Genomic DNA, 15,130 nt, shown 5'->3' with positions numbered 1-15,130 from the left:
GGTTTTGGCCATTCTGATAGGTGTATAATGGTATCTCATCGCATTTTAAATTTGCAGTTCCATAATGACATACGATGCTAAATATTTTTCATATGCTTATTTCTCATCTGTGTATCTTCTTTGGCAACGTGTCTATTTAGGTCTTTTGCCCATTTGCCCATTTTTTAATTGTGTTGTTTGTTTTCTTATTGTTGAGTTTTAAGAGTTCTTTGTATACTTTGGATAACAGTCTTTTAACAGATGTGAGTTTTGCTAATGTTTTCTCCAAGTCTGTGTATCAATATTTTCTTTCATGATTTGTGCCTTCGCTGTTGTATTTAAAAGGATATTGTTGGGGCACCTGGCTGTCTCAGTCAGTGGAGTGTGCAACTCTTGATCTAGGGATTGGGGTTTGAGCCCCACATTGGGTACGGAGATTACTTACAAATAAAATCTTAAAAAAAAAAAAAAGAAATAAAAGGCCATTATCATACCCAAGATCATCTAAGTTTTCTCCTATGTTATTGTCTAGAAGTTTTATAGTTTCATGTTTTACATTTAGGTCTGTGACCCATTTTGAGTTGATTTTTGTGAAAGATGTAAGGTCTGTGTCTAGATTCATTTTTTTGCCTGTGAATATTAAGTTGTTCTATCACTCATCATTTGTTGAAAAGACTATCTTTGCTCCATTGTTTTGCTTTTGCTCCTTTGTCAAAGATCTATTCATGTGGGTCTATTTTTAGATTCTTTATCCTGCTCCATTGATCTATTTGTCTGTTTTCACTAATACCATATAGTCTTGATTACTGTAGCTTTACACAGTAAGTCTTGAAGTCAGGTAGCATCAATCCTTTGACTTTGTTCTCTTTCAAAGTTGAGTTGGTTATTCTGGGTCTTTTGCCTCTCCAAATAAACTTTAAAATCCATTTGTCAATATCCACAAAATAAGTTGCTGAGATTTTGGTTGAGAGTGCATTGAATTTATAGATCAAGTTGGAAGAACTGACATTTTGACGATATTGAGTCCATATTCATGAACATGGAACATTTCTCTATTTAGTTCTTCTTCGATATCTTTCATAAGGGTTTTGTAGTTTAGCTCATATAAATCTTTTACTTTTTTTTTAGACTTATACTAATATTTTATTTTGGGGAAAGTGCTAATGTGAAGGGTTTATGTGTTTTTAATTTCAAATTCCACTTGTTCATTGCTAGTATGTAGGAAAGCAATTAACTTTTGTATGTTAACCTTGTATTCTGCAATCTTACTATAATCACTTATTAGTTTTCATAGTTTTTGGTCGATTTTTTTTTCAGATTTTCCACATAGATAATCATGTTATCTGCAAACAAAGATAGTTTTATTTCCTTCTTCCCAGTCTGTGTACTTTTTATTTCCTTTTCTTGTTTTTTGTTTTTGCTTTTTGTATTTGTAAGAAACTGCTTTTTCAGATTGTCTGTTTATTCTTGTATGAGTTTTATGTAGACATGAATTTCTGGCCTATATCATATTCTTTCTTTCTGTGGAACTTTTTAAAACCTTTCTTGCAAGGCAGGTCTACTGGCTAAAAATTCCCTTGATTTTTGTTTTTGTTCTTTTGAGAAAGTCTTTATTTCTCCTTCACTTTTGAAGGATAGTTTTGAAGGGCACAGAATTCCAGGTTGGTAGGTTTTTCTCTCAACATTTTAGGTATTTCAATTCACTCTCTTCTTGCTTGGGTAGCTTCTGAGAAGAACTTGGATATAATTCTGATTTTTGCTCCTTTAGAGGTAAGGGGTTCTTGTCTACTTTTGTTTGCTCTGACTTTTTTCAAGATTTTTTCTTTGTCTTTGATTTTCTTAAGTTTGAACATGACATGCCTAGGTGTATTGTTTTGGGCATTTATCTTTCTTGATGTTCTCTGAGCTTCTTGAATTTGTGGGTTTGTGTCTGACATTAATAAGGGGTTCTTGTCTAGTTTTGTTTGCTCTGACTTTTTTCAAGATTTTTTCTTTGTCTTTGATTTTCTTAAGTTTGAACATGATATGCCTAGGTGTATTGTTTTGGGCATTTATCTTTCTTGATGTTCTGTGAGCTTCTTGAATTTGTGGGTTTGTGTCTGACATTAATTTGTGGGTTTGTGTCTGACATCATTCATTTTTTTCTTCATTATTCTTTTAGGTATTGTTTCTGTTTCCTCTCCTTCTGGTATTCCCATTACACATATGTTACACCTTATGTAATTGTCCCATAGTGCTTGATATTCTTTTCTTTTTGGGGGAGCATTTTTAAAATTTATTTTTGTGTGTTTGTGTTTGTTTGTTTGCTTTTCAGTTTTAGAAGTATCTATTTTCTTATTCTCAAGTGTAGAGATTCTTTCTTCAGCCATGCCCATCTGCTAAGGGGTCCCTAAAAGGCATTCTTCATTTCTGTTACAATGTTTTTGATTTCTAGCATTTCTCTCTTATTCTTTATTTCCATTTCTCTGCTTATATTATCTAACCTTGTATATTGTCTACTTTTTCCTTTTGATTCCTTAACAAGTTTATCATAGTTTTAAAAAATTCTTAATCTGATATTTATTCCTTTCCTGCTATATCTGATTCTGGGTCTGATGCTTGTTCAGTCTCTTCAAAATGTGGGTTTTTTTGTTTTGTTTTGTTTTGCGTTTTAGCATGACTTGTAATATTTTGATAAAAGGTGGATACGAGATACCCAGTAAAAGGAAATTAGTCTTTCCTAATGTACTTGAAATGTGGGGGGAGGGGAAGCTTTCTATAGTACTATGATTAGGTTTCAGTCTAATGGTGAACCTGTGCCCCTGGACTGTGAACTTCACCAGTGCTTCTTAACTGTTTTTTCTCCCCCCACCTTAGTGAAAGGCTCAAGATGGGTATTTCCCTCCCCCCACATGGAAGGCTAGAAAAGGCTAGAGCAGGGCATTCTCCTTTCCCTGGGTAGCTTAGGCTCTGGTAAAATAGTTTGTCCTGAGAGCAGATGTTCTTAAGAAGAACAGAGTACTCTGGTGTATTTCAAGATGGTTCCTTTTTACCTTCCATTGCTAGAAGTACCCGGAGACTTTTTTTTTTTTAAGATTTTATTTATTTGAGAGAGAGAGGGAGAGCATGAGTGAGGGAGAGAGGCAGAGGCAGAGGGAGAAGCAGACTACCTGCTGAGCAGGGAGCCTGACATGGGGCTTGATCCCAGGACCCAAGTTCATGACCTGAACCGAAGCCAGACACGTAACCACCCAGGTGCCCCTGTACCAGAAGATTTTTCTCTGATATTTACTGTGGGGACCTGGTCAGTCTCCTGGAGGTAAAACTCACAAAAGCGTGGCAGTGCACCTGTGACTGGGTCCCCCTGTAGTTTTATCTTTCTTAGACTTGTCCACACTCAGCCCCCAGCAATTCAGTAGTTACAGTTCAGGTTTTCCTGCCCTGGCACTGGTTTCTGTGGAGTTTCTACTCTAATACGTTGTGACTCTTTCTATCTCTTCAGCTATGAGGAGCAGTGGTTTGCCCTGTGACCTCACTTTTCTGATGGATCTAGGAATAGTTGTTCATTTTCCAGTTTAGTCAGCTTTTCACTTGTTCAGATGGAGTAGCTACTTGTAAGCTCCTTACGTGCTGGACTGGAAACGAAGTTCTTTTCTGCCCATTTTTTAAATCATGTTATTCGATTTCTCACTGTTGAATTTTAGGAGTTTTTGTATATTTTAGATAATAAATCTTTATAATATGTCTTTTGAAAATATTATCTACCTCTTTGTGGCTTTCTTCTCATTTTCTTGAGAGAATGTACACTTTTAAGAAAAATCATTTTTGCCCCTGGGAGCTGTGAGGTGGTCATAGTAAACACCCTTTCAAAAGCTCATAACACAAATACATTCAGCTCTCAAATGCTTTCTGAGCATGAGGAGCTGAGTAAGCACTTTGAGATTTTTTGAGATGTTAAACCTCATTTTAAAATAATTTTTAAATTTAGTTCTCGAGTAGAACTATGCACTTGCCCAGTATTCCCAGATTTGTGCTTGCATACAGTGCTCATGAGGTTCCATTACTTCTCTTTTAGTGGGAGGCAGAGTTTCTAATATCTTCCCTCTGCTCTTTCAAGGACAGAGAGTTATGAACAGAGAGCTCTTGGGAGCAGATCCTGGAATCTAACCTTAGACTAGGGCCTCAGGGCATCTTACAATGGTAACCGTAAGTCTCTTACAGCAGTAACACGTGTATTAAATGTTACGATTAAACTCATAATGTGATTTTTCCTACACTTTTCCTTCTTCTGAAAGTTATTTATATCTAACGTCTATCATTTACATTGTCAAAATAATGCTGTACCATTCTCTTCATTTATTTTAGTAACTCTCCTCTCCAACTCACCACAAAATCAAATGGAAACAAATAGAGTGGTTCACCTATTGAGACTTTTGTCCTGGAATCCATGAAAAAGTTGAGATTTATTGATCAGTTGGCTCCAGGATGCTCTTCCTGGTCATTTAGTGGGAAAGCTTTCAGGAAATCCTAACATTCCTTTATTTCCTTTTCCAGCTTAAAATACAGACATACTGGATATTCTCCTAGGGTGAGAATTTCTTAGAAAATGAAAGCCATTTCTAAGATTTGTGTTACAGGAGATGAGTTTAAATAGATTTTCTCTAGGTTTGAGTGTTGATGACCCCACAGGCAAGAAAACCCTTGGAGAGTCTAGATGTTATGGGTTTAGGGGGAAAAAAAGGCAGTTTGTTGAAAGATAAATTGGACTCATATCTTATTTACTGTGACTATTAGGAAGATAAAAATACTTGCTGATAGAAAAAGGGATTATGACAAGGGCTATGAAAATCTTTTGGTATCAGTGCTTCTAACATTGAAAAGAACATTGAAAACTTTTACAAGGCACGTCCTTCATGAAAGGTCCCATGCTCTTGCTAGTTCAGCTTTATCAGGTGGAGAAAAACAGTTTAGCTCATAAAATAATAAAAGATATAACATTTATAATAACTTACATAACCATCCATGGCAGACAGAATAATGCGCCCCCCCAAGATGTCCAGTATTAATGCCTGGAGTATGAATATGTTGGGTTCCAAGCAAAGCAGAATTAAGTTGCTAATTGGCTGACCTTAAAATAAGGAGATTATTTTGGATTATCTGAGTGGGTTCAGTGTAATCACAAAGGTCCTTAAAAGTGAAAGGTGGAGGGGCTCCTGGGTGGATCAGTCGGTTAAGAGTCTGCCTTCAGCTCAGGTCATGATCCCAGGGTCCTGGGATCGAGCTCCCCGTAGGGCTCCTTGCTCCTTGGGGAGCCTGCGTCTCCCTCTGCCTGCTGTTCCCCCTGCTTGTGTTCTCTCTCTCTGTGTGTCAAATAAATCAATAAATAAAATCTTTAATAAAAAAAAGTGAAAGGTGGAGGCAAAAGAGAGAATCAGAAAAAAAGAGGTGAGGATGGAAACTGGATCAGAGAGATGCTGTGTGTCTGGCTTTGAAGATGGAAGAACAGGACGATAGGCCAAGTACTGGCAGCCTCTAGAAGCTAGAAAAGGCAATTAAATGGATTCTCTCCTAGAGCCTCTAGAAAGGAACACAGTCCTGCTGATAGTGGGTGTTGGACTTCTGAGCTGGGCAACTATAACGTAATAAATTCGTGTTGTTTAAGCCACCAAGTCTGTAGTAATTTGTTATGGCAGCAATAGAAAACTAATAGATCACCAATAAAATTTTTGGTCTGTTGGAGAAGTTGTTCAGAATTCGATAAAGACAGGGAATTCTTGTCAGGGAGATGAGCTCCAAAAATCTAATGCTCGTAGGCTGCTCAAGGAGGCTGAAGGCCAGGTGTTCCTTCACCTTCACCTTTGTTCTGTACAGAACATCAGGCCCTGATCAGCCATGGCTCACTCAGCCCTGGGAAAATGGCGGGAAACAAAGGACACGGCTTAGCCTCAACAAGACAAACACTGTTACTCTTTTGTCTCTGTGACTGTGCCATTGCTTTGGGTTAACCAGAAAAATTTCATTTGGTACTGTTTTAGAATTACACCCAACCATAATCACTTGAGGGAAAATGAAAATAAGTTCTTTTCCGTGCTGGGTTGGTTGTCTTTGATAAATCCTTATTTATTTTTGCCAAATGGACCCAACTTTCACCCAGCAGCATTGTGGGAATTCTCTGTGGGAACATGGGGTGACTGTAGAACCCTAGCTTTCTGGGGCTGGTAGTGATGGTTCTGTTAAGTAGACCCTGAAGGGATGCTGTTCAAGACTTCACCGCAGGTCATAACCGGGCTAGCTTTCTTTTCTTGAGGTAAAAATGTTTCTATGAAGTAGCTTTTCTTTCTTTCTTCCTTCCTTCCTTCCTTTCTTCTTTCTTTCTTTCTTTCTTTCTTTCTTTCTTTCTTTCCCTTCCTTCCTTCCTTCCTTCCTTCCTTCCTTCCTTCCTTCCTTTTAATTTCACTTGACAAAGGGAGAGAGGACATGCAGTAACCCTTCTTTTGTAGAAAAGAATATCAAATTGCTCAGCAGGCTTTTTTTTTTTTTTTAATGTGTATTTGTTTAGAAACCACAAAACAAAACTGACAGAAAAACTGAAAGGCAAGGTGCATATATCCTGAACAGTAACTGGAATGTATTCCAGTTTTCAATTCAGTTTTGATAATCTAAAGAAATGGTCTTGACCATTTTCCAGCAGGTGGTGGGAGAGATTGATCACAAGCCCCTTTAGGATCAGCCATATAGAAAAAAAGCACATCATCATATTTTGCATACTGTTTAGGGATTCCCAGACTTGCATAGTTTCATCCAAGGACCCTCCAGGCATAAGCTGTCTAGCATGAACAATGGGACAAGACACATAGGTGGCCATGATGAGTCAGAGGGGACTGCTCCTACCTTATGTCATGATGGGAAGGAGAAGTATGGTTCTGGAAATTAAATTCATTAAATTTCATTAAAGTAAAGTAAATGATTTTAAAAAGGCATGTCGGAATCTTTCAAAGTAAAAAGGACTGTTTTTGAGGTAGTTTTAGTTTATCTTATCACTTTTCTCTTAATTGACATATGCCTTTTTTTTACGTGTGTCTGTGTGTGTTTGTGTGCAGGAGAGAACTTAGCCCTTGAGAATGACATATAAATTGGTGCTATATTGAGTTTTTGTCAACATAGGGGAGAAAAGTAATCCTAAAAATGAAAGGATACCACAGCCCTACCCTCATATTCGTTGTACGAGGTTGCACGTAGCCTGTTTCAGAAGGTTCCTGACGAGCTCTGCAAGGGCATCTTTTTGTGGTTGGGGAAAACTGAGCTACAGGCTTGCACTGATTCGTTAGTAATGCATGAATTCGTTTGAAACCTCGGACAAATCTCGACTAACAGACTCTGTGGTTGTCAGAACGTTGCCTGCTCACCACCCCAGACATAACCTTGCTTCTTCTGTGGTCCTGCATTGTGGCCACAGCCACGGTAGCCTACTAGCCAGACGTATTTGCAGTTGATTGTTTGCAGCTGCTACGCACTAGACGTGGAAGGAGGAGCTACAGATGAGCCACCGAGCTGTGGTGGCGGAAAAGGGACCAAAGAGGAGATACGGATGACAAGAACCTGGAGTGGAAAATAGAGGAAACCTTACAGCAAGGGTGTGAAACCCATCACACTTAAGGAATAATTTTAAATTTGGATGGAAATAAGTTCTAGCAAGAGAGACCTTTTGGTTTTCTTTCTCTGGAAGAATAGGGATTGTAAAACCTTTGTCCTTAGGTCTCTTCTTCAGACAGTTGTGGGTTGGGGCTAGTGGGTGAAGGTATTCTTCTCAAGGAAAGTTTTGTAACTGTGACGCATTTCGTAACTGTGAAGTGCAACAGAGAGACTAGGTACTCTTGGCTGCTAATGTTGCCTTAACTGTCAGGGACTGCCATGTTGGTAATGTGGAGAATGGAAGGACATCCAAGATGGAGGGTCTTTCACAGCAAAGGCCTAGAGGGGAGGACAACAGTAGCTCTTTGTGGGTCTTCTACCTTTTTCTAATCATGGTAAAAGTGCCTGGAGAACCAGATCTTACGAGGTGAAATCACATTCTGTGCTCAGCATCACTGGCCCCTTGCAAGAGAACAAAGAGTCTTTGACCTTTGTCTTCTCCTTGAATAACCAGCTCCATGGTGGTAACAAGACCTTTCCAAGGTAGGCTTGGTGGCAGTGACCCAGTTCCGAGGTCAGACTTGGGTGGAGAGTGCGTGCCGTGAGGATATTATTTAGAGTGATTAAAAACATCCCTCTTACTGACCTGTGGGATACAATCCACAGTCACAATCAAAGCTTCCTTGGTGTTCCAGACATCTGCTGGGTCTTTCACCCGTATCATTCTCCTGAGTCAAGGTCAGCTTCTGAACATTTTCCTCATACCGGACCTGTGTTCCCATGAGTCAGTTAAAGAAAACCGCCTTGGATGTTCATGGGCTGGGGTTTATTAGAGGAACAGAGACTCCCAGAGGTCCTGGAGTCAGCAGCTTCGTGTGAGGTCTCGCTTCCCTTTCCTTCTTCCTCTCTGTTCTTTCATCCATCCCCAGTAAGTGGCTTCCTCCCTTCTCCTCTCTCCCCAGCCTCTCCTTTCTTTCTACAGGAGGTGGTATTCATTCATTCATTTAGGGAATGTTTATTGAATGTCCGCTAAGAGCAGGCTCCATTGCTGCCTCAGGGGATACAGCAGTGAGCAAGGTAAGAGAATCAAACCCAAGTCCTCATCATAGCCCGTCAAGCTTCATGATTTGTCCCTGTCACCGCCGCGCCTTGTCTCCTTCTCTCCCTTTACTGACTCGGTCCACTCCTTACTCACTGGCGTTCTTGATTCTTCTCAAGCACAGCGTTCTGCCACTGCGCTACGACCTCTGGCACGGCTCCCCCCTCTGCTTGGAAGACTCTTTAGAGATCTGTAGAGCCCACTCCCTCAGCTTCTAGAGGATGTTACATCATCGTCATGTTCACATCGGGCCTTGTCTGAATACCTCGTGTGAGGTGGCCACCTCAGACCCCCTTATCCTGTCTGATCACCGCTACCTGCTTTATTTTGCTCCATTGCACTTTTCACTGTCTGACTTGGTATCTATTAACTACTTATTATTTTATTGTCTACCTCCCCTCACTACAGTGTCTGCTCCCTGAAAACAGGGCCTTTGGTTTGTTCGCAGCTATATCCCCAATGCCAAGAATAGTACCTGAACATAGGCCTTAACAAATACTCCTTGAATGGGGACTAAATGAGTAAAAGGATGAAGGATTGGGTAAATGAATGCAAAGAATAAGGCTTCTGACCTCAAAGAAGTTACCATCTAGTGCATCGGAGGACATAAAATCAATAAGATAACTCGAGCTTGTGTGATCCGGTAGCGACTCAGAGACTGGGCTCTGGAGTTCGACCGTCACAATTCAAATCTCTGCTCCACTTACTAGCTGTGTCTTCAAGGGCAAATCATTTTCTCATTTGTGAAATATGAATAATAATACCACATAGGATTATTGTGAGAATTAAATGAAACCATCCGTATAAAGTGCTTAGCGCAGTGCCCGGCATGTGGTCCGCACTCAGTCATTATTATCTGCTCTTGTTATTGGATCACTTGCCGGAATCTAGCAGAGGCTGAAAAGTTCCTCAGGATTACCCCCATCTTGGTCTGGCGTTACTCCCTTTTCCATTAGGGAGCAAAAGTTCGAAAGTCTCCCCCAACTAGAAAGACTGTCCCTGAGGACAACTTTATCTTAGAATTTCTTTGAACCACAAATACTCCCGTCCTCCCTTCAAACACATACTAAACATTTCATTTGCCCAGATAGGCTCCAAACAATAATATCTGTCCCCTTTGGAAATAACTGTTTCCTGTTTAAATATCAGCAACCGGTTAAACATTATGGGTTTTTTTTCTAGTAATTTTTAGGCTGCAATAAATAATTGCTTAAGACTGTACTTTAAGAGGCATCTGTAAATCTTTCTTCTGCCTTGTGATACAGGGGAAACCATGTCAAAAGTCATTCTGACAATTTGTATTTTAATTTAAGTTTTATGAGTTACCACTTAAAGAAGGCCAGTTTCTCATTGGCAATCCTTCTTAAGAGATTGATGCTTTGATCTTAAATCCTGGGGAGACTTTGCAGAAATTGGAGATGACATTCTACTGCCATTAATTAAACACACACACACACATACACCCCTTTTATTTACTCGCCTAGAGTAAATGAATTGAACTTGACTTTGGTTTTTGATGGGAAGCTATGAGAGGGTCCAGGAAACATCAAAGAAATGCTCTTAATCTAGTAAAACTAACTCTCAAATGACCTAGCTTGAACATTAAAGAATTCTTGATTCCAGTGCTGGTCTAGTTTCTTTTCTGTAAGGCGTTAATTCTCTCTAATGATTAGAAAAGTGCTGGGGCAAATAATCATCCCCTCCCCATGAAATTCCAGAGGGTTACAGGCCCTTTAATTTTATCTTGCTTCTGAAGGTCTCCTTTGTAAAACTATATATACATTTTGGGTTGTTTTTTTTTGTTTTGTTTTGTTTTGTTTTTTTGCCTTTCCATACTGCTTATACCTTCAGGATCTCAGCTTTCAGATCTTAAAACTTTATTTCTTTTGCATTTCAGTTTTAGATTTTTTGGAATGATCACAGCTATCCAAAAGCTTTTTCATGATCCTAGAGTTTAGGAATGAAGGCACAGACAGGGTAAGACACTTGGATAAGCAAAAAGCCAGATGGTGCCCTGGTAGCAACAGATTTGAGCCTCGTAGTCGAGAAGTCTGTTTTCACGTCTGCTTGGGGAACCCCACCAGACCATTCATTTGCCCCCAGATGCGTAGCCATCCGCAGGCCTACTGGGTGTACAGCATTGTTTGAAGCGCTAAAGAGTAGTGAGCAAGAGAGACAGGAATCATGTTCTCATGGAGCTTACGTTCCAAGGGACAGTGAACACAGTAAGTAAATCACACCGTATGTGAGAAGGTGCTAAAGGCTGTGGAGGAAAATAAAGCAGCGTTGTGAGTGGTGGTCTTACATAGGGTGGCCAGGGGAGGTCTCACTGATAAAGTGACATTTGCGCAGAGCCCTGCAGGAGCCGAGGGAGGTGCTGTTGGCACGGGGGCGGGAAGAGGAGCGCAGAGACTCTGAGCCAGGAGGATGCCCAGGTGTGGCTGGAGCAGCAGGGAGGCCGGGGAGGCCAAGGGAGATGAGCAGGCATGGGAGACGGGTCCGAGCTATCAGAGCTAGTCCTTCAGGGCCTCGGGAGGCAGATGTGACTTTGGCCTTTCTTCCGAGTGACACGGGAGCCGTGGGAGGGTTCTGAGCCGAGCAGTGACGTGGTGGGATTGACATCGCACAGGATCGCTGTGGCAGCCGGGCTGAAGCCAGAAGACTAGCTAGGTGGCTGTGCACTGATCTAGACTAAAGGTGGTGGTAGTTTGAGCCAGGGTGGAAGTGGTGAGAAGTGTTTGGATTCAGGTATGTTCTAAAGGCAGAACCAAAAGGACTTCTTGGCGGGTTGGGCGGAGACCCGCGTGAGCACCCAGCCTGTGCCCGCTGCCACACGTGCCTTGCTTTCTCCTTGATGGTCCCCACTGGTCTCCGAAGTCAGCCAGTCATTCTGGTCCTGATGAGGAATCTGTAGACAACTCTGGTGGCTGAGAGGAATGTCCACGGGGTCTTCTGAGCACACGTTCTGAGCGCACGTACCCGGTTAATTAATGAGAGCGAACATCACTCACCAGTATAAGTTGCTTTGTCCTTCTCGAAAGCATCTGACTGCACCTGTGGCGTCCCATTCTCAGAGGGGACCTGTGATAGGTGCTCCTGTGCACCCCGACCAGCAGCTCAGCTCTAGAGCCTGAAAAATGTAGAGAAAGGGCAGCAGAGTATGAGAAGCTAAAGTGAAGACAAGAAAGAGGAAGACCAGGAAATTTTTAGTACAAACATCTCTAAAAAGAAAACTATCAGGAGCAGATCTTTCCCTTTCTACCTCCCCTAGCTACCAGCTGGAAGATAGAAAGTGCAGTGTTCTCTGGATCACCAGAGAGAATTAATGAACTAACACGGAATATGACAAAAACAAAGATTAAGTCCCACATTTAGTCTCTGCGGGCTGGCAAGAGAAGAGCTTATGGATCTCTCTCGTCAGATAGGTGCAAGGTACGGCGGCTCTCTCAGAGCCTTGCTCTTCACTGCACCGCCCTAATCTTCTACTTACATAAACCACAGAGGCTGTTGTGAGAGAAGATGGAGACTTGGTTCACTGTGATGGTGGCCAAGGAGAGAGCCAAAAAATATGTTTGTTGAGGAGAAATCTCATTTCCCATCCCTGCCTTGCTCACATGGGGCTGAATAAATCTTAATCTAAGTTCTTATCTCAGGAAAAGCAAAGGGTGGCCCTGGAAGCCCTGTAAATAACAGGTGCAGACAGAATAAGAGGAATAAGGAGGGTGGAGGCCAGTGGAAAATAGGTTTGAGAGGCCAAGAAGTCCATAAGGCTGATGAGCTTGAGAGAGGAACAGGTGGGTGGGAGGGGGGCTAATGCCTCAGGGTGCAGACTGGAACCTACTGGGATAGGGTGATGGGGAGACCAGATGGGCTGGCATCCAGTCAAACCAGATGGTGGGCTTTTATTTCTAAAAGGATTTGTAAGTCCTAGGAACAAGGAACATAAGGGTACTGGGGCCTTTAATCCCATTAGTAGAAGACAAAAGTGTTCTCTTTAAAAATGTAAACCCACCAATTATAGAATTTCTATTATCAAAACTTTGGGACAGAGTACCAGCTTGGGAAACGCCAAGGAATCCCTGGATTCTTCACTGAGGGGAAGAGAAACTGCAGAAATCGTCAGGGCATTCGTTGTAGGTTAATAAAAAGATGCCTCCTCAAGAACTGAAAGTGTATGCTTGGAACCAAACAAAATGTGACATATTTGTATGCAGTCGGCTTGCTCATATATGGAGTTGGAAGAACAGCTAACTGCAATTAGGGACTGATTAATTATTTAGTAAACTTTGAGTTTATAATGAGACAAATTAAAAAATTTAAGCACCTATCATGCTCTAAAAAGTTGTCCCCCTATGTCCCCTTGACCAATTGCTGGCCTCCGTGTCCCCATAGCTGCTCTCCGCGTTGCACACAAATCCTATTCTTCAGTCCTTGTCTCAGCCATTCCTTGAGGGTCCAGAATTACTTCCGTAACCCTTCTCCTGTTGGACTGACACCCAAGGAGACCAGCCTCATCCCATAGCACGGAGTCGTCCTTGTGTGCTTCTGTTGGCGCGAGTGTGAAAGCTACACACGCAGAGCCATGTTTCTTCAGTAGACAGAGCAGGAGGGCAGGGGTTAGGGTTGGGTGTTCCAGTCCACGAGGGATGTATCATCTTTGCGTCACATAATACCCCATCCTCCTGCCAAGAGGAAAAGCCTAATTTCATCTAAAGGATTTCAAAGAAATGCTAAATATTAGGAGCAAATTTTAAGTAGTGTGATTCCTTGTGAAATTCCTTTTCTGTTTAGGCTATCCATATACCCATTAAGTAAATATCACACAATAGCACTTTTTGATGCTATTTCATAAATATTTCTTTCCTTAATTACTCCTGAAGAGCGGAAACTGTTATCTCGTGTTCGAAATGGACTAGAGTTGCTTTCCCACACCACTGACTGGGGTTTTTTTTGGTTGGTTTTTATTTGTGAAGGTATGGAAACCTGACAAGCCCAAACTGTGAAGAAGATGGAAGCCCAAGTTCATCAGAGTCCAAGACGGTGATCAGGAAGTAAGTACGCCTTCCCTGTGTGGTACAAGCTCTCAGTCAGGACTTTTTATCCTAAAAGAATATAATTTAGTAGAGTTTCTTTAAAATTCCTTTCTACTGTGTTAAATTTTCCCCGATAGTGAGTAAAATCATAGAATTATTTTTGACTCTCCAGTGATAGTCATTTATCCACCCAGTAGAAATGTATCAGGCACCTCCGTGCGGCAGTGCTGTGCTAAGGGAAACAGCTATGAACAACATACGTTAAGTCTCAGTGCTCATGAAGTTCGGATTTTAGCAGAGAGAGGAAGAATCCACACACACAAAAGAATGAAGTAGGGCAAGGGGGCTAGATCCTGATGGAGAGTTTGATTCACATAGGGTGCCAGGAATGGGCTTTCTGACCTGATGACTTTGGAGCAGAGTCCTGAATGGGGCGCAGGCTGGGCCTGGGGCATATATCCAAGCAGGGAAATGTGGACAAAGCTGTGAGGCAGGAACAGGAGACAGATGACTGAGGCTGGAGCAGAGCGCATGAAGTGACAGGTGCTAGGGGATGAGATCTGTAAGGTCGTGGGGACCCCAGATCACATGGGGACTTGAAGGCCTTGGGCAGGATGTTAAATTTTATTCTAAGGAAGATGAGAAGCACTTAGAAGGTTTTGAGGAGGGCAGTGCTATGGCCTGATTTATATTTCAAAAGGCTTGCTATGGCTCTACGTGGAAAATAGACTCTGGCAGTGGGATGGGGGGCAAGAGTGGAAGCAAGGAGCCTGGTTAGGACCCTTACAAGGATCCAGGCAAGGGATGCTGGTAGCATGGGCTGGAGGTGGAGGAGAAGGAGGAGGTGATGGTAATATTAGTGGTGGTGGTGGCGTTGGTGGTAGTACTATTATTAGTGATAGTAGTAAAAGTAGGAGTAACTTGTGATAGGAAGAGCTTCTGTGGAGTTCTTGAAGGTATTGCTGGCAGGTTGTACTGATGTGTGGATGGGGCGTATGAGAGAAAAAGAGGAGGCACGGACACTTCCAAGGGTTGTGGTTTGAGCAACTGATAGAACAGAATCTTGGTTTTAAGGTAAGAAAGACTGGTGAGAAGGAGCAGGTGTGGTGGGGAGCACGTGTCAATAATGTCATCGTAGACATACTGACTTGGAGACAATTGGATGAGCCTAGAGTTCAGGGGAAAGTCTGGACGGGAGGCATAAATCTGGGCATCCTCAGTTCAGACATGGTATTTAAAGCTATGGGGCTGAGTGTGTCCCCCGTGGGAACAAAGGCTATAGAGAAGAGGAAGGTTCAAAGACTGAGCCTTGGTTCCTTCCAGTGTTTAGATTAGGAAAGTAGAGGGTCCAGCAAGAGAAGCTGGAACAGAGGAGCTACCGGGGAACGAGAAGAAAGAAGAAGTTGTG

At 41.9% G+C, this 15,130-nt stretch overlaps 1 protein-coding gene across 3 annotated transcripts in view; it reads left to right on the top strand.

The window, feature by feature from the left end:
* Positions 1–15,130, top strand: part of RGL1 (ral guanine nucleotide dissociation stimulator like 1) — a 158,840-nt gene that overhangs the window by 84,566 nt on the left and 59,144 nt on the right. For all 3 annotated transcript variants that reach the window (XM_040636294.1, XM_040636292.1, XM_040636291.1), the window contains one exon: positions 13,663–13,740. In XM_040636294.1, the coding sequence (XP_040492228.1) occupies positions 13,663–13,740 (78 nt within the window). The remainder of the gene's footprint in view (positions 1–13,662; positions 13,741–15,130) is intronic.

This window comes from Ursus maritimus, unplaced genomic scaffold, assembly GCF_017311325.1.
Source record: "Ursus maritimus isolate PB19 unplaced genomic scaffold, ASM1731132v1 scaffold_2, whole genome shotgun sequence".
Taxonomy (NCBI): Eukaryota; Metazoa; Chordata; class Mammalia; order Carnivora; family Ursidae; genus Ursus; species Ursus maritimus.
Note: the sequence above shows the minus strand (reverse complement) of the source record. Positions and strands in the feature narration are given on the sequence as shown.